The sequence below is a fragment of the Protopterus annectens genome, chromosome 2.part1, assembly GCF_019279795.1.
Source record: "Protopterus annectens isolate FY-2018-M chromosome 2.part1, PAN1.0, whole genome shotgun sequence".
NCBI classification, from domain to species: Eukaryota; Metazoa; Chordata; order Ceratodontiformes; family Protopteridae; genus Protopterus; species Protopterus annectens.
This window is the reverse complement of record NC_056729.1, coordinates 1,153,454,037-1,153,472,383: the sequence shown is the minus strand read 5'-3', so window position 1 is coordinate 1,153,472,383 and position 18,347 is coordinate 1,153,454,037. Positions and strand designations below refer to the sequence as shown.

The following is an 18,347-nucleotide window of genomic DNA, read 5'->3' as shown; positions in this document are numbered from 1 at the left end:
AGTATTTAAAAGTAATTATTACAACAACATAAAATACTATTCTCAGTTCCTAGACAACATTTACATTCTATGGGAAGGTGACCAGGATTCTTTTAACACCTTCATGGAATATTTAAACAGTAGTAGTGAATTTTTAAAATTCACATCTGAGAGCAGTGCCTTAGGGGTGGCATATTTAGATACGTACATCACCAATGATGGAACAGGCTTTAAGTCAGTGATATATAAAAATAATACTTTTTCTAACTCGTATGTTGAATACAATAGTAACCATCCTAGAAAACTAATGTATAACAGCTATAAGGGGCAATGTATTAGAGCCTTGAGAATGACATCAAACTACAAAGACATGATGGAAGAAGTCAGATATATTTTTGAGATATTTAGAGCCAGGGGATATGATACTCAAATGATGAGAGATGTTACCGAATATGTAATCAGTGAAAGGGGAAAAATATATCCCTTTATTAGGAGCTAAATACAATGAAGTACAAGAAAACAGTGACACAAGGATGGAAGAAAGTAATAACAAAGTATTTAATAGAGCTTGTATTTTGGAATATGACCCACACATCAATCAAATTAAGGAAATCCTTAGTAGAAATTGGCATGTATTACTGACAGATCAGGAAAAGTTGGAAATATTGGGCCCCAAACCGACATTTGTTTACAAAATGGGCAATAATTTGAAAACACTTTTGGAAAGAGGTTTGGAAGTAAAAAAGGTAGAGAGGGTTACACATACTTCGAGATGTGGCACATGTAATCAGTGCTTCGCCATATGTTAAGATACAGGCGTAACACTGAATAATATTAATAAGACGAAAATTTGTTTTAGACAGGGCAATTGCAATACTAAATTTGTCATATACTAGCCAAATGTATGGTATGTTCAGCATACTATATAGGGAAAACCGAGAGAAATTTCAGGAAAAGAATTTACTCTCATTTATATAGTATTAGAACTAAAGATCAAAACAATGCGCTGTTTAAACATATAGATAGCCAAGGAGATAAACATTATTTCAAGTTTGCCATCCTGGAGAATGTGGGAATTAATCCTAGGGGAGGCAATATTAAAAATGTATTAGCATATAAAGAGATATGATGGCAGTTGCTGACTGATGCAGCGACTCCACCAATTTTAAATGAACACATTTCTGTCAAACCCTTAATAGAAATAAGGATGTGACAATGTATATGATATTAACTTATTTTATGAGTATATATTATTTTTTAGCAATATTTAGACATGGTTCATTATATTGTATAGATTATGTTTTGTTTTAAACTGCAGTTAATATTTTAGAAGAGTTATTATTGTACTAGATTTGAGTAGTGTATACTATTTAGGATATGTCAGCTTTAAGGAGTTGATTAGTTTTTTTGGCGCCATTAATGGATATTTAAACATTCTAAAACAGCTGTTTAAACGTTCTGAAGAAACTCACGATTAGTGAGTGAAAGCGCTTAACGTTTGTGTGAAATAAAACTGCTTTTATAATCTACCTTTTGGTGTGCAGAAGTTTATTCAACCCCTACAAAGGATTTTTGGCTGACAGCTGTGAGTGGATAAGCGAATTCAGTGGCGTATCGTATCGCTGACTTATAAAATTCAGTTTAAGACCTAGAACCTAAAGAATACTACCACTATAAAAACAGTATGTACTGAAGGGTTTGCCATTTATACTATTTATTCTTTCATAACCCCTGTGGTGCCAGAGGTATGAACATTTGTTTGAAATGTGAGGAAATATTTTGATTCTTTCAAAAGGCTTGGGCTCTACCCATTGGAAGTTAAAATGCAACCTTCCTGAGCTCCACTGGAATGAATGAGTTAATAGTAATTGCGAATTATGGAGCCTTGTTTGAATGGAGTTGAAGGATTCCTGAGTATGGGTTTGAAGCTGTTATAGGTCTTTGGCAGTGCAGATGAGAGGGAGCAATCAGAATACTGAATAATGTTAGCATGTTTGCTTGTGGTATGCATATATGAAAACACTGAATAGCAAGAGACCAAGGATGGAATCTTGACGCACTCCTATGTGCACTGAGATAAATAGAGAGATGCCATTTTCCTATTTTGCACATTGAAGTTGATCGCTGAGCTAGCTGTTGAACCAGATGAAGAGATGAGTGTTCTAGTCCTGGGTGGAAGAGTATGTAGAATAGAGTTTGGTGAGATATGGTCTCAGAAGCTTTTGACAAATTAAGGGAAAGTGATGCAATTAAGTTCCCTGCATTCCTGTTATTGTTAATGGCAGTAGCAATGTTGAGTAGAGCTGCTGTAGTATTATGGCATGGCTGGGCAGAAGGGTACCCGGCTCAACTAGTGCCCTGTGCCAGTACCAAAAATCACTGCCCCACCCCTTCAGCTTTTCAAAGGAAGAGCAAAAAATGGACATTCCTTCTACTGGCACACAAACCAGGTGGCTAGATGCACAACATACCCCATCCTTCCTGCCCAAGCCATTCAGGCCTGCTTCTGTGCCCTGCCCCTAACCCTCCTCAGTTTTATTAAAACAAAAACATTTTTTTGTTCTTTTAAACTATAGCAAACTGCTTGCTACAAATGATGCAAACATTTGCTAGTTTATAACCTACTTGCACAGAGCAGTACAGCACTCATGTTTTAAATATATATATTTGTTTCCTTCTTTTAAACTATAGCAAACAGTTGCTACAGTTTCTACCCTGCCTGCTTTGAGCATACACCTCTCAACATCTCAACAGCAAGAAATCTAGACAAAGGCATATATAAAAGTGGGACAAAGGCCAAAAAGTAGGAACAATTTTTAAATATTGCTCTTACAAACTTAGAAAGCTGATAGAATAACATGCTTTGCATTAGCATGAATTTTCTGAAGGGTATGAAGTCTGAAACTCAAATGTCTGCCATTATTTTCTAACTTCAGTCTTTAAAGATTTGACACCAATCTGCCAGAAAAACCACAATTTTATGAAAAATGGACCAACAATATGTGACAAAAATCTGGACATTCTGCAAAAAACTGTACAGCTGAGAGGTATGACTGAGCACTACAATGCTCATGTTTTAGTTAAAAAAAAACAAAAAAGTGAAGTCTTTCCTTCTTTATTCCTGTTGCCCCACCCATGTGGACTCAGGCAATCCTTGCATCATGTTTGGTCCCCTGAGTATTTTTCCTGCTTTATCTAGTAGGCCCAGCAACTGCTGGCTGAATGCACTCCTTTCCTCACTATGACATCACTGCTGTGGGACATAGGCTAAGATTATAAATAATGCATATCTTGACACCGGCATCTGGTTGTCATGAGTCTATAACTTATTATGATGACATCCCTCACTGTCTTCTGCATCCTGTCCCTTATCATGATTCCCAAACCATTTCTAGCCTGTCTTCCTCCAGAGTTGTGGGCTCCAGATCCCAAGCCAAGTGTCTTTGTTGTACTGTCCTTCCATCTTGTCTCATGAATACAAAGACTGTCCAGCCTCCTTCTTCCCATCATGTCATTCACTTCCAAGTTGCATCCTGTCAGTTAACCTACATTGAATGCAGCAATTCTTAGTTCATGTTTGGCAGGTTAACTGGTTTTATATCAGGCTTTCACTCTACAGAGCTATCCCAGGTAACCTAAGCTGGGCAACTGGACACTGGCTGGCCAGTAGTTTGTTGGCCCAGGACTACTTGCACTGTTAGCATGGGTCCACTGTCATAGGTCGGTGTAGTCTGCATCCTTAACCCACTTATCACCAACAAATACCCATTTTTAGCCACATTACTCAACATGACTATATCATATAAAGCCAACTGTTAACACTGTCAAGTGGCTAAGCCTGACATGGCATGCAATCTGTAATCCATGTTCTCTTATCTTAATGGGTTACTGCCCATTACAGTTAATGCCCAAAGTGGTTGATCTGTACAATTCTTCCCACTACAGGGCATCATCTAGAGCCTGTGTTGCTGCCCTAACTCCATTCTTGAGTATGAGGTGAAAACACTCAGCATGTTTTTAGGAAGTGAGAGGAACTCCACAGACACATATGAAGAATGTATAAATTCCACACATGCATTGTCTAGAGATCAGGATTGATCCCTGTATGTTGTGCATGTGGGGTGAAGACCTTAGCCATTCCCAAGAAGCAATCAGAACATATGCAGCTCAATCTGTTTCTCTGTTTCTTTCACAAAAGGACAACCAGGATTTCATTTCAAAATTCAGTGAGTCTGTTTAATAGAATTACTGAATAACAGCTTAAAACACTTATAAAACTATCCTGATGCTGTAGCATCAGAAATAACAAATACATGGATTTAGAATGAATTAATGATTTAAAAACAGCATAAACAGATGTAATCTATTAACTTGACAGAAAACAAGAAGAAAAGCAGCTAAGACAGAGACAGACATCATACCCTAGCACACTTTCCATTACAAAGAGCCCAACAGGCAAGTTCCACATACATTATATTCCTACACACACTCTCACACACACACACACACACACACACACACACACACACACACACACACACACACACACACACACACAAACACACGCATGCGCACATGCACATGCACACGCACACAGGCACGCGCACGTGCACCCACACACACACACACACACACACACACACACACACACACACACACACACACACACAAAACCAAAATACTCACTGAATCTTTAAATGGGTGTTTTGCCCTCTATATCAACAAAGTATGGGTCTGCTCCCACACTCAATTAATTATATACTGATCCCATGGTAACACAATGGTGACTAATGGCAAATGCTGTGGAGTACACTACAAAAACATGCATGTGCATAAGCTATAACAGTAACTGATGAACTATGAGTTATTGTTGGAATGTTCACATGCCTGGCATGGTTTATTTATGAAGACAAATCCCTAGTGGTCATAAGTTATGGTAATTGTAAGTAAATTTCAACATTGCCCACACAGCAGAGCTGGGCCTGTCTGCAGAAGACCTTTGCTCGATGACAGTTGTAGGAGAATATACAGTGATATTTCTTAATGATAGAAATATAAAGTTACATGCATAATATTAGGGTACAGAAAGAGTAAGTAAATGGAGTGTAACTTTGAAGGTGGAGTTTAGGTTGGCTATGAGAGGGAGTTAGCCTGGGGTAGTACATGAGCACCACCAGTTATTTAGCAGGTGTTTTTTAGTGTTGTTTTGAAGCCATGCGCTATGTATACCCATCTTATTTCAGGGGGGATTTGGTTCCAGATTTTTGTTACCTCGTTGGAATATAGTGAGTCTCCTGTATTATTTGGTATTATAATGGATAGAAAAGCTTTGTTGTTGGATTGTAGGGCTCTATTAGTGGTATAGGGCTGTCATATTCCTTTTAGAGCTGGACATTTTTCTGGGGAATTTATTAGTTTATGAGCTGTGATAAGTTGATGGTAGTTTGGATGATTTTTAAGTTCTAGCCAGTTGATGCTTTTTCCTGCTTTGCAATTGTGGGTTTTTGAGGATTATTTGTTGCAAATTTTGCAATTCTGTTTTTGGCTCTCACTAGTTTATTTTTGATGGTTACATTAAGATTTGTAAAGATGCACAAGGCATAGAGTAGAGCTGGAAATGGGAATGTTTGTGCTATGCTTTTTAATGGAGTTATTAGTGAGGAATTTCTTAGCCCTGTAGAGGGATCCTGGTTTCCAGTTTGTTTTTTTGATGGCTAGGAGTAGGTGTTGGTCATATCTGAGATTATCGTCGAGCATTACTCCAAGGAGTTTTGTCTGTGTGACATAATCTATTTTGTTTTTTTGGCTGATAGCATATGAAAAGATTGGATATGGAAAAGATTTTGGATTTTCTTGTAGAGAGGCTAGTGTTTGAGCTGAGAGATGCAATTAGCATCATCTGCATATTGTACCAGGGTAGCTTGTTTAGTAACAGAGTGCAGATTATTGATAAAGATATTGAAAAGTACGGGCCCTAGAACTGATCCCTGGGGAACACCAACTATGTCTGTGAGAAAATTAGAATAACCTTTTTGTCATTTCATGGCTTGTTTCCTATTGGATAAATAGCCGTGGAACCAAGTTAATGATGGGTTATTGAGGACTAGAGAGGCTAGTTCCTCGGGGAGTTTTAGGTGAGAGACAGAACAGAATGCTCTAGATAGGTAGAGGAAGATTGTTGAGACTAGGATACCATTGTTTTGGAGTTTATTAACTGTGTTTTTAAAGTTTAAAAGATCAGTAGTGGTGCTATGATTAGGCCAAAGCCATGTTGAGTCAAGGAGAGAAGTTTATTGTTGATGAGGTGTTTGAGCAACTGGGTGTACATTTTTCTAGTGTCTTGTATGGGGTGGGTGGATGCCTATTGGACAGTAGTTGGTTAGGTCAGTAGAATTTCTGCCTTTATGTAGGGGTATGAAGTATGATATTTTCCAGATGTTGGGAACATAGTTTTCTTTTATGGCTCTGTTGATAAGTACGGAGACTGGGAATGCTATAGCTTCTGCTTCTGTTTTGAGGTGCTCTGCTGGTAATTTATCGGCTGCCACGTCGGTTGGTTTCATTTCTAGTAGATGTGTTTCTTATTGTTGAGGTGGGTGCACTATCAAGTTTAAAGAGTACTTTGTTGTTGGTGGGGAATGGGGAATTTTGAGGTATGAGGTGGAGTTTTGTTTGTTAAGCAAAAAAGATTTAATTTACAAAGTGGGTGTTGAACTGAGTTGCTATATTACCTAGGTGTTAAGAGATTGTGGTGGATTGAGGGTAGACAATTGCCCAGGGTTGAGCAGTGACTTTAAGGACTGACAGAACAGTTTTGGGGTTATTTGGGTGGTTATTTTCTAGCTTTGTAAAATATCCTTTCTTGTCATTAACTATTTTTTGTGATATTTCTGAGATATCTATAATCCTGTAGGGTTAATTGAGTTTATTTTTTGAATATGTTTTCCAAGCCCTATCTCTATTTAATAGTAGCTGCTTAGTAGACTTTGTTAGTCAGGGTGCTGCAATGGATTTAACTCTTTTGTTACTGTGTGGAGCCTGCTTATTTAGGATGGTTAGGAATATATTATTAAAATGAGTAAATGCTTCATCTAGTGGTCATGTTTTCAGACAACTCCAGTTATATTGCTTTAGAGTTGTTATAATGCATTCAGGCTTGAAATTCTGCAGACTATGGACTTATTTACATGTTACTTGCTTCTGAATATGTAGCCACTGTCTGGTAGTGTAGGTGGGTAGGTGGTCACTAATACTGTCTGGTGGCAATGATGTTGTGGGACTTATTTGAAAGAATCCACTGTAGTGTGGTTTCTTTGCTGGATGTTCTGTGAGTCCTGCTAGTGATGTTTAATAGTTGTGAGAGTCCGAATAAGTTTAAGTCTAGAGAAGTATTTATTTGTTTCCAGTTGATGTTTATGTTACCTAAGATTATGCTGTTTTTTATATTGTGATACAGGCACTGAAGAACTTCTCCAGTTATGGCTAGATTGTTTCCAGTGGGAATGTATCATCTTACTAGATAGATTGATGCTGGTGGAGTTTGAGGCTGTTGGATTACTTCTGCGGTATTATTAATAATTATTGCTACTCCACCTCTTCTTTTTCTTAGTCTGTCTGACCTGATTGTGTTATATCCAGGGGGGATTATTTTGTTACTAGTTATTTCTGTCTTAAGCCAGGTTTCAGTACCTATAAGTATGTCAGGTTTATAGTACAAGAGGGTTGTGTGGAAAACATGGGACTTGGTGCATATGCTTTTACAAATTTATGTTTAGAAGAAATAGATTAAGAAATTAGTTATGGTTTGGTAGAGGACTTGTGTCATTCTGAAGGGCTGTGGTTGGTTTGACTGTATATTGGTGTTTGACTTACTGAGCTTTAAATTTTTAAAAGTGTGTATGTTTAGTAGTGAGTGTGGATGTAGTTTGGGATATATGAACAATGTGGTGTGTTAGAAAACTGTTGTGGCTGTGGAGTTATGGGAAAGAAATTAGTGGATATATGTGGGATTGTAAGATTGTGTGTGTGTGTGTGTGTGTGTGTGTGTGTGTGTGTGTGTGTGTGTGTGTGTGTGTGTGTGTGTGTGTGTGTGTGTGTGCGCGTGTATGCGTGTGTGTGCGTGTGTGTGTGTGTGTGTGTGTGTGTCTGTGTGTGTGTGTGTGTGTGAAGGGTGAGTAGTGTTATGGTTATTGCAAAATGAAGTTTTGCTCTTGAAAAGGTTGTAATCTATGTCATATACTTGGTAGCGAGAGTAGTATTTGTTGTAGTATAGAATTGCTTGCTTATTGTGCAATGTATGTTTAAGGTGGTTAGGGTATATTTTTGAAGGTTGCAAGAGTATTAGACAGGGTAGAGATTGGGGAGGTGTTGCAAGACATTTTTATTCATTGATTGTGAGAGCTGGACATGAGTATGGAAGTATAAATGTAGGGGTAGAGGGAGTGTGGGGAATTGGGGGGAGGGGAGCATATTGGAGCCCAAGGAGAACAAGGGTGAAATATAGCTGCCCCACACATAGAATATTGTATTCTCAAGGGAAACAAACAGTGGAGCAGCATTTAGAAGAATGGTGAGCTTGTTAATGCAATATAACAGAGATTAATCTACCACAAACAAAGTGCATTTTGTGCAAATGTTTCTGATGGTAAAGAAAATAGCAGCAGACAGTACCATGTCATCCAGTATACTGAAGTAAACTGTCTTACTAAGCTTGATTTAAGTTAGCAGACTAACTCATATACACGAGGTTTTTTTAAGGCACGGTAACACAAGTGCATTTTTTTAGAGTTTGCACATAGTATATGATGCTACTGTTATAAATATATAAATAGGGTGCTTGAGCAATATGTTTTCCTAATATGTTTATTTGCAGGATATGCTATTGTTAGGTGAGTAACTATTGGGTGGATGACAAATTGACCTGTAGTGTGCTCTCAGTGGGACTTCATGGCCTGTTGGGCTAAACAACAAAATCTGTAGCCTGTTAGCATCTATCTCAGATATGTGTGCGCACATACAAATAAATGCACATACATTGAGGAACACACACACACTCATGAGAATGCTAGGTGCTTAATAACCTACCAAAGTCACAGTGTGTCTATGTCAGTGTGTGCGTGGGTGTGGTTATGCTTGTACACATGTCTGTGTGTGTGTGTGTGTGTGTGTGTGTGTGTGTGTGTGTGTGTGTGTGTGTGTGTGTGTGTGTGTGTGTAAGTGTGTGTGTGTGTGTGTGTGTGTGTGTGTGTGTGTGTGTGTGTGTGTGTGTGTGTGTGTGTGTGTGTGTGTGTGTGTGTGTGTGTGTGTGTGTGTGCGCACAATGTGTGTCTGACAATTAAAATCATACCTCTGTGAGCCTACTGCCATTGCAGTTCTTATGCTACCACTTCATGCATACATTTTCAAAAGAAAACTGTAATGCCCACAATGTTCACACATTACTGACATCACTCTTCTTCCTTATTTTTTACTTTTTAGAGCGATTCAATAAGAAGCATTCTTTATGAAAATTCTTTTTTTTTTTTTACTTATATTTTTGTTACTAAAAATCAATCAATATTATCATAAATGTTTAATGCAGGCAACACCAACATCAAGTCATTCATCCGATCATTACACAATACATAGTACTTCAGCACCCTGGACAACTCAGTGCAGTGAGGAATGTGACCGAACCACAGAGGGACAGAGAGACAGAGCCACAAACTCAATTTCAATAAAAAGCATAATAATAATAATAATAATAATAATAATAATAATAATAACAACAATAAAAACTAAAAGTAGACTCAAATTTGTCTCCACTTGTGAATTTATGCTTGAAATGCCTCCTGCACCCAAGTAACTCTGCATCTTGCCAAGAATACAATAGTATTGCAACAACACTTCTACTGACCACGTTTATTGTTCACATCTAGTTGTATCATGAAAAAAGCTGTATTTTGTTAGTACTTCTGTGGCTGAGAAACAGATACATTTGATAAATATTCTGTATAGGGATAGACTTTAATATCAGTAACTCTTTGATGGGAGGAGTATAAGATCTGTATTCTTATCAAGTAGATATCTTGCAATTTAGATGAAATTGCCACTTAGTAGGGAAACAAAAATATTGACGTTTCTACTTTTCATCACTAAAGGCAGTGATACTTATTTGAATTGGTTACCCTTTTTTTTATGAGTGATTAATTTACCTGCAGAGAAAAGATGATTGCTTCCAATTGGAGATAGAGGAAGGTCTTTTACATTGTTACTCCACTATCATCATTCAAAACTCTGCTTCAGTCTAATAGTTCCTATGTGACTTCATCATTTTCATTTAGATTCTGCCTTCCTTATGCTTTCATGAAGGTGATTTGTGTCACTCACCCTACAGTATCAAGTGTGAGCCACATTATCATATCTGCATCCAGACCATGTGAACTGCATGCTTCATACAAAATCTGCCCCACCAGAACATGTGAACTGCATGCTTCATCTGCCCCACCAGAACGTGCAAACTACATGCTTCATACTACATCTGCCCCACACTCTGATACATCTTGTAAATATTAACTTGTAATTCTGAGGTATTTTCCTTAGAAAAGTATTAATACTCCTTTAATTTGGATCTTCTTTTACAGTACATGTTCTTTTTAATGTATTGCTGTATGACTGTTCTCTGACAGCAGCCTAGCTATAGTCATACATATTTGTTTCAAAGCATTCCCCCTTATTTCTAGCTCATGTGTTGTTTTGTATCATCCAGCAGTATGAAGAACAAAGTATGTATGGTGTTACTGTATACCTCAGCTGTTTTGTAGTATAAAACGCATTGCTATTAGTTCAACACCAGTGCACAGAGAGATGAAGCCCTTACTGTGTTCCAGAACTTTATTGTATAACTTCTCACTTTGTTATATGTATTAATATATGTGTTATTAAATTTAATGGAGCTTCCTCTCCAGGTCTCCTCTGAAAATGTGTCTCATGCCAGTGAGACCTTGCCGGTAATCAGATGTCAAATAAAAATAAATAAATGATCCAACTTTGATCAATGGCACATTTATTAGAGAGGCCAGGTGGGTGGATAATAGAACTTGACACCAGCTCACTCATCCTGGGGTAAGAAGACTGTCCAGGTTTGCTGCAATAGACAGGTGAGCTTCATGCTGCAAGTGGTATACCGCTTGGTCACACATTTGCATATGTGTCTCTACTCATGCACCTCCCATAGGTAGCAATTGTGGAACTCGCAGAGCTGACATGGAGTGGGAGGTTAGGGCACACTCCATGTGAATAGTATTATGCTGCATCTCAAGCTCCTCACTTGCCCTGGACATGAGTTGGATTGAACCTAGCAGAGATTAAGACAGGTACAGGAGACCCAAAAAATGAGGAGAGGAGCTTTTTGCAGCTGATGGCCAGCATATGGAGATGGAGCAAATAAAAAAATACTATTACTATTATTAAAATTCTTTGTTTCCTTTGGAGTCATGCTACAAAGGTAGTGTCTCACATTTATGATTCACAAAAACTTAGCACATATTTGCCAGTAGCCTCTATCAACTAAAGGCATGTGTGACAAAAGGATGTACTGCCAGGACAGATAGCTAGAATTTTGTAAATAATCATATGTAATTTGTGAATATCAACATGATTCATATGCTTGTGTTACAAATGTATTAGAACTGTATGTCATATAAGATGGTTTGTACAGACGTGTGGTGAAGATATATTTTGTAGAGTGCTCAACTTAGAAATGTATCCACAGTGTACCCTACTGCAAGAGAACAGAAATGTACATAAACTATTGCAACTGTGTAAATGTATATATTTTAACAGTGGAAACTGGAACATAAAAGGTTAACTTGCAAAACATCATTAAAAATAGTTGAAATTAAATTACTTTATAACTGCACCATAAAAGATGGTTTCAATGCAGCAAGGAGACAGGCTGTCTAAAGCTAGGGAGCCTTCTCCATTGTCTTGTAAGTGTTTTATTGTTTTATGTCTTCCAGCAGCTGCAAAGATCGGAGGGCTATGTATTTTCACAGGGAGATGCTAAATGCTGGCAGTTTCTAGCAATGGGGGTTTAGCTTGGGAACTAAAGTCAGATGACAAGAAGTGATGTCATCCTGCAACCTAACCCAGCAGCAACATTTGAGATATTAATTTAAGAACTCTTTGAGAGAGACAGAGCATTCTGTATTTTGTCTTTGACTTGATAGCATCAGCTAGAAAACCCACTCACCACATCTGCCTTGCTTTGCTCTGGAAGTAAGTTAACTAGGGTACAGTAATTTCTCTTAGATACAGACAAGAATATAGTGAAGTATAGCTTAGATGTTTCTTTATTTATTTGAGACTGTCCTGCAATGTTGTTTGAAATATGTCATGTGATTTTGATCTCTGATGCTACTGTGATGATTTACTGAGTATTTTCTTGTTCTTTTATTATTTATTATTAAATATATTTAAACCTATCATTGTGGCTGATATTTGTGAGACATATTTAAGCTCTGGGAGTACTTGCAAATTTATTTGGTGACACTGTGGGTGACTCCTAAAGCTCTGACTGGAGTAGACTGCCCAAGCAAGTAGTGCTCCTCTTTAACCATTGCCTGCTGTGGAAAAAATAAAACAATAAAACACTTACAAGGCAATGCAGAAGGCTCCCTAGTTTTAGACATCCTGTCTCCTTGCTCTTCTTCAAACTATGATTTGGATTAATGGTAACATTACACAGTAAGATTGGACACCCTTTGTTAAGGGCCTTAAAGTAGCTGATAAAGAACTGGCTGGTGGCAGTAATAACTAGTTTATAGTTTGGGCAAAAGGAGGCATAGCTAGTAAACCTGTGCCAGACTTTCCCAGGTGTGTGTGTATGTTTGTATAAAAATCAAATCTCAAAGAGTGTGTCTGTCAGCTACTTGAGTATGGACACAAAGCACTGGTCAGACATAGAGGGTGCTGGAGGTCTTGGCTTGGCTACTCAGATGAGATCTTAACTCTATAGTTGTGCCAGTGGTGAGTCTATTGGAGATCTGGAGAAAGAGGGAGAAACCAGCTCCAGACTGACTGTCTTCTCTGTGTGATCTTAAGGGGAATTGCACTTTACTGTGTATGTACTTGTCATCCTCCCAGTGTGTATGTCCACAACTTTGCCATTGGTGAGGATTGAGGCTCCTTGATTACTGGGCCAGTGGTGGGGCATCACAGCATGTAAGACTGAGTAGCTTAGAATACTATTGTACAATACACAATAGTTTATAAAGGTGTTTTAAAACAATATTTACTAAAGCACTCATTACTGAAAGTAATAAAATGATGACAGTTTAATCCATGACTATGTACACCATTTTCTCTCCATCTGCATGTAATCTGATCATGTTAAAATGGGACACAGGTCATGGGGGAACAACTTTTTTCCATCATTTTTTATGAAGCATCTAAATGGGAACTATTTCTTGATCATCACAAAACATTTCATCAAATTTCTTATGACAAAACAGTTTGATAAATCATTACTTCATACATAAACTAATCCTCAGAGAAGAACATATTTTCATCTGTTATGCTTACCTATAATTACTAAGTATAATGCAGCTATTATGTCGGCTTCCCAGGAAAGTTTAGAAGCAAAGGGATCCTGATGAAGTATATAGTGAGGAACATATCCGCTTTGTTTAGAACTGCTGCTGTCATTTAGTGTCATTCTTACATCAAGGTTACCTGAAAAGATAACATCATAGAGCACAGGTGAATACAGGAAAGTAAAATAAATCTCAATGAAACTGAAGGACACCACATAATCATCTCTCTTCCAGAATTCATTTCACATTTATCATAACTGTGTTAGCACAATATTTGGTGAGATTTGACTTCTGCTTTTCTGACTGACAGCAGTAATTAAATACTACCTTCCATCCACTCCTATATTCCTTAATTCAGTATGGTGACATCACAGGCTAGTTTTTAGCTATGGAGATCTGGCACTGAGTCTTAGATCATGATATGTTTTGCAGAGAACAATCTAAACAATCTAAATTATTAAAACAGTGGTGGCTGTTGATATTTAGGCACCTGGGATACAGCCCCTCCAAATTAAAAATTGTTCATGAAAATGAATTTATTATTTATTTTCCATAAAGACAGTCAATTTTTACATTCTCTGGCTGAGAACATCACATTTGTGCATATTTCCAATTTCTGTAAAATAAAAAGTTGTCTCACTTAGATGGACCATTTTCTAAACAGACAAGCATTTTACGCATACCACCTGAATACAGTAAGAGGTGATAACATCTTATTACATGTTTTCTTGCCGCTTCGGTGACACAGAAATGAAACTTCAGGGAAGCATAGCTAAGATACTAGACAAAGAAGTGAGTAGCCATTTCCTACTGACTGTGGCTGTGTCATGTAATTTGATGCCTGAGGAAATCTGAATGAAAAGTAAAATAATTCTAGCTGTGGACAGATACTGATGGTATGACCATGGGGAAGAGCTTTTTTTAATTAAATTTGTTCTTTTAGTACATAATACTCTGGTCCTAATTATGTTCTTTTAACGAGGAAGTTAATTGGCAATGTTCTTTTCTTCAAGGGTCCCACTTTCAGTCAGCCTGCAGAACAGTATGTGTTTTCTTCATTCTCTTACACTGTTACTACTGTGCCCATGTGTGTGTGTGTGTGTGTGTGTGTGTGTGTGTGATGGGGGGTGGGAGTTGCAGTACATGCTGGCTGATACCAATGAGCTGATATGCATTTTTGTGGCCATTAGTTATTTAGTTATTCATTCATTTGATCATGATGTGAAGTGTACCAAGCCAGTAAAATCGCTGCATTTGGTTGAGATGTGTGTGTGTGTGTGTGTGTGTGTGTGTGTGTGTGTGTGTGTGTGTGTGTGTGTGTGTGTGTGTGAAGATGTTGCAATGGGTTGTACTGTATTTATTACTGAGTTCATTATTTACTAATTTATTAATCTCTTTGACACACTTAGAAATCTGACATGTTCATAATGAATAAAGTGTCTATAGTTAGTGTTTGTATGTACACGCAGAGATGTCTATGTGTCTGACAACAAAGTGCTGAAATATGTTACAGTGGCCAATATTTATTATTTGCTTATTTGCTCATTTGTTTATAGTCAGCCATCTGGCATGAACACAGTCAGTAAAATGGTTACAATTGCTGGACATGAACACAGACTGTGGATGAAATAGACTGACCCTCTGCTACCATTTCTTCACAGTTAAACAGTCATTGATCTGGCTTGAAAGGGTTAGTGCTTGTCTGAGATAAACTACTGCAATAGATTTTTTTTATTACAGTAAATCAACTTGGATGTACACTTTCAATAAAACAGCTATAACCATCTCATGTGTCTGATGTGAACTCTTTCTCAAAGTGTCTTTAGCATGTATTCTGAAGAGGAAATCTACTGCTGGAAGAGTGTTTAGAATACGCAGTTGTATATTACCAGTTATTTAGACAAAACTGTATACATGTTCTAAGCTGACCATGCCATAATATAGATCCGTCCTATTCCGGTTAACCCCACTTGTTCAGTAACTTCCTGCCACCCTTTCTTGCTGAGGCCCAGGAAGAAAAGCTCCATTAAAGTTACAAAAATCCCAATAGTAGAAATAGGGTTTTAGAATCATGCAGTAGGTGATATAATCAAGACAGGTTAATACAATTTTTGTGTAGGAGTGTTATACAGTAATCAACAGCTTGCATTTACATATACAGCAACAGACAAATATTTATTTAGGGGTGATGAAAAGCAGTATACAGTTATAAATATAGATAGTATTTATTTACATTTACAGAATAAGATATGAGAGCTGGAGAGTTAGGAGTTGCTGATCATCTAGAGATCTGTGAGAGAGAGAGAGAGAGAGAGAGAGAGACAGAGAGAAAGAGAGCGAGAGAGAGGCAGAAATAGAGAGAGAGAGAGAGAGAGAGAGAGAGAGAGAGAGAGAGAGTTATTCAGGGTCTGAACAAGAACAGAGCTAGTAGGAGTCTACGTTCTGTTTTAGGTTATGATGCACAGCTGTCCTGTTTTAGTGGGATAGGCAGGGAGTTACACTGTCAGGTGACCTAGGATGAGTAGAATGAGTCTTCAGCTGTATTATGGGATTTGGAAGTTATTAGTAGGTTCTGATTACCTGAGCAAAGGCAATGTGGTTGGGAGTAGTGCTTAGGAATGTTTTGTAGAGAAGGACATGTGTGTGGTTTGTGTATTATTTTGTAGGCAATTTGAAGTTAAGTGAAAGTAAGGTGATTAGGCAGTTCTAGCCAGTTGAACTTCTTTAGTGTTAAGCAGTGGTGTGTACCGTAGGATGTATTAACTGCAAACATGACTGTTTTGTTAAAGCATGCCTTTAATTTATTTAGTAGGGTGGCTTGAATGTTGGTTAATATGGGATATGCATAGAGAAGGGATGGGAGAAGGTAGGATGAATCTAAGGATTTTCTTCTTCATGAGTCTGGGAGGTAGGTTTTTGTTTTGTCGAGGATGCTCAGTTTTGGTGAGTTTTCTTGATGGCCTAGGTGATATGCAGGTCAAATTTGGGGTTATTGTCTATTATGGCTCCTAATAGTTTGATATTTGTTATACTTTCTATGGTGGTGGTGTTTGTTGAAGTAGTATTAAAAATGTGCACAGGATGTTCTAAGAGATCTGGGTGTGAAAAGCATTATTTTTTTTAACATTTTGGATTAGCTAATGAGCTTTTAGCCATGATTCTATGGAAGTGAAGGAGTCTTGAGTCATTTGATGAAGTAGTAGAAGGGCTGAGACTGAGCAGATGATGGTGGTGGCATCATCAGCATATTTCACTAACGTGACAGGTTGTTTGTGAAAATATTGAAAAATACTGGGCCTTGAACTGACCCTTGTGGCACACCAACAGAAACAGGGAGAAAGGGGGATAGTTCCTGATTCCATTTATGGCCTGCTGTCTGTTGGAGGCATAGCTACAGAACCAAGTAAGAACTGAATGAAACTTCCCTATGGAAGATAGTTCATTGATTAGAAGTTGGTAGGATAATGTGTCAAATACATTTGACAGATCCAGAAACATGGAAGTTATTAAGTTACCATTGTTTCTGTTGGTATTTATGGTTCTTGTGAAATTAAGCAGAGCTGTTGTTGTGCCATGGTGTGGTCAAAAGCCATGTTGTGTAGGGGAGAGTAGTTCATTGTTTATGAGATGGGTTAGGAGTTGGGGGTATATGCATCTTTCACAGATTTTGGACAGAGGAGAGAGATGTGCAAAGGGGAGGTAGTTGGAAAGACCTGTGACTGATCCACTTTTGTGAACTGGTATAATATGATATTTTTTCCAGATACTGGGTGCACAGTTTTCTGTGATAGATCTATTTATGAGTACTGAGATGGGGAATGCCAGGATGTTGGCAGCTAACTTAAGGTGCTTGGGTGTGAGCTAGCAGCCAATGCAGTGATTTTCAGTTTTTAAAACTAATTTTGGATAGTTGTGGTAAGTATTTGGTGGAAAGAAAAGAGATGGGTATTGTGAGTATTGTTGGTGAGGATAGAGAGATATGGGAGGGTGGATTGCCTTCTAATAGTGAGAGGACAGATTGAATGAAGTGTGTGTTCATAGGTTCATAGGTAGGTACTAGGCTATTGGCCCAAGGGCCTAAGTAAGCCTAGCCAACAAGGTTCCCTGGCTTACGCCACCCAAGAAAGTTAATTTCCTATGCCCCTGTCGAGCAGAGCCACAGAAGTGATCCCTGGGGTGTATTTCCTATTTCCCATCCACTCATCAAGATTTTTCTTGAAGAGTGCTAATGAGGAACTTTGCTTGACATAGATGGGTAGCTTGTTCCAGAGTATAGGAAGTCTCTGGGACAGGAATCTATCCCTCCAGCATGTCCTGTTTATTGTAGTGACAAGGTTTAGGTCTCTAGAGTGTGTAGCTTGGAGGGATTGGGATTTCTTTAATTGTAGCATGTCCAACAGCTCTGGGTTTAACATAGCTTTATATGTTAGGCAGAGATCTCCTCAGAGTAGGTGATATACTACAGAGTAAAGCTGGAGTTTTTTGAGATGGTCAGTGTAGGGCATCTGTTTGAGGCCATTAATCCTCTTTGTGAGGTACTTCTGTGGCCTTTCCAGCTGCTGCAGATGTCCTGTGAGGTACATTCTAAAAGGGGCGTTGTACTCTATAATGGGTCTAATGAGTGCCGTGTAGAGGGAAGCAATGACCTCTTTTTTCCTAGATGAGAATCCTTTTGTGATGAGGTGTGCCACATAAAAGGATTTTCTGACCACTGTGGCGATGTGATTTTCAAAGGAGAGACTATTGTCCACCTGAGTCCCAAGGTCTCCTCACATATTCAGTGTTAAATAGACT

General features: G+C 38.1%; 1 protein-coding gene across 1 annotated transcript in view; it reads right to left on the bottom strand.

Annotated features, from left to right (window-relative positions):
• OPN5 (opsin 5) overlaps nt 1–18,347 on the bottom strand; it is a 1,244,835-nt gene that overhangs the window by 949,271 nt on the left and 277,217 nt on the right. Inside the window, exon 2 of the mRNA XM_044062686.1 lies at nt 13,543–13,692. Within this exon, the coding sequence (XP_043918621.1) occupies nt 13,543–13,692 (150 nt within the window). The remainder of the gene's footprint in view (nt 1–13,542; nt 13,693–18,347) is intronic.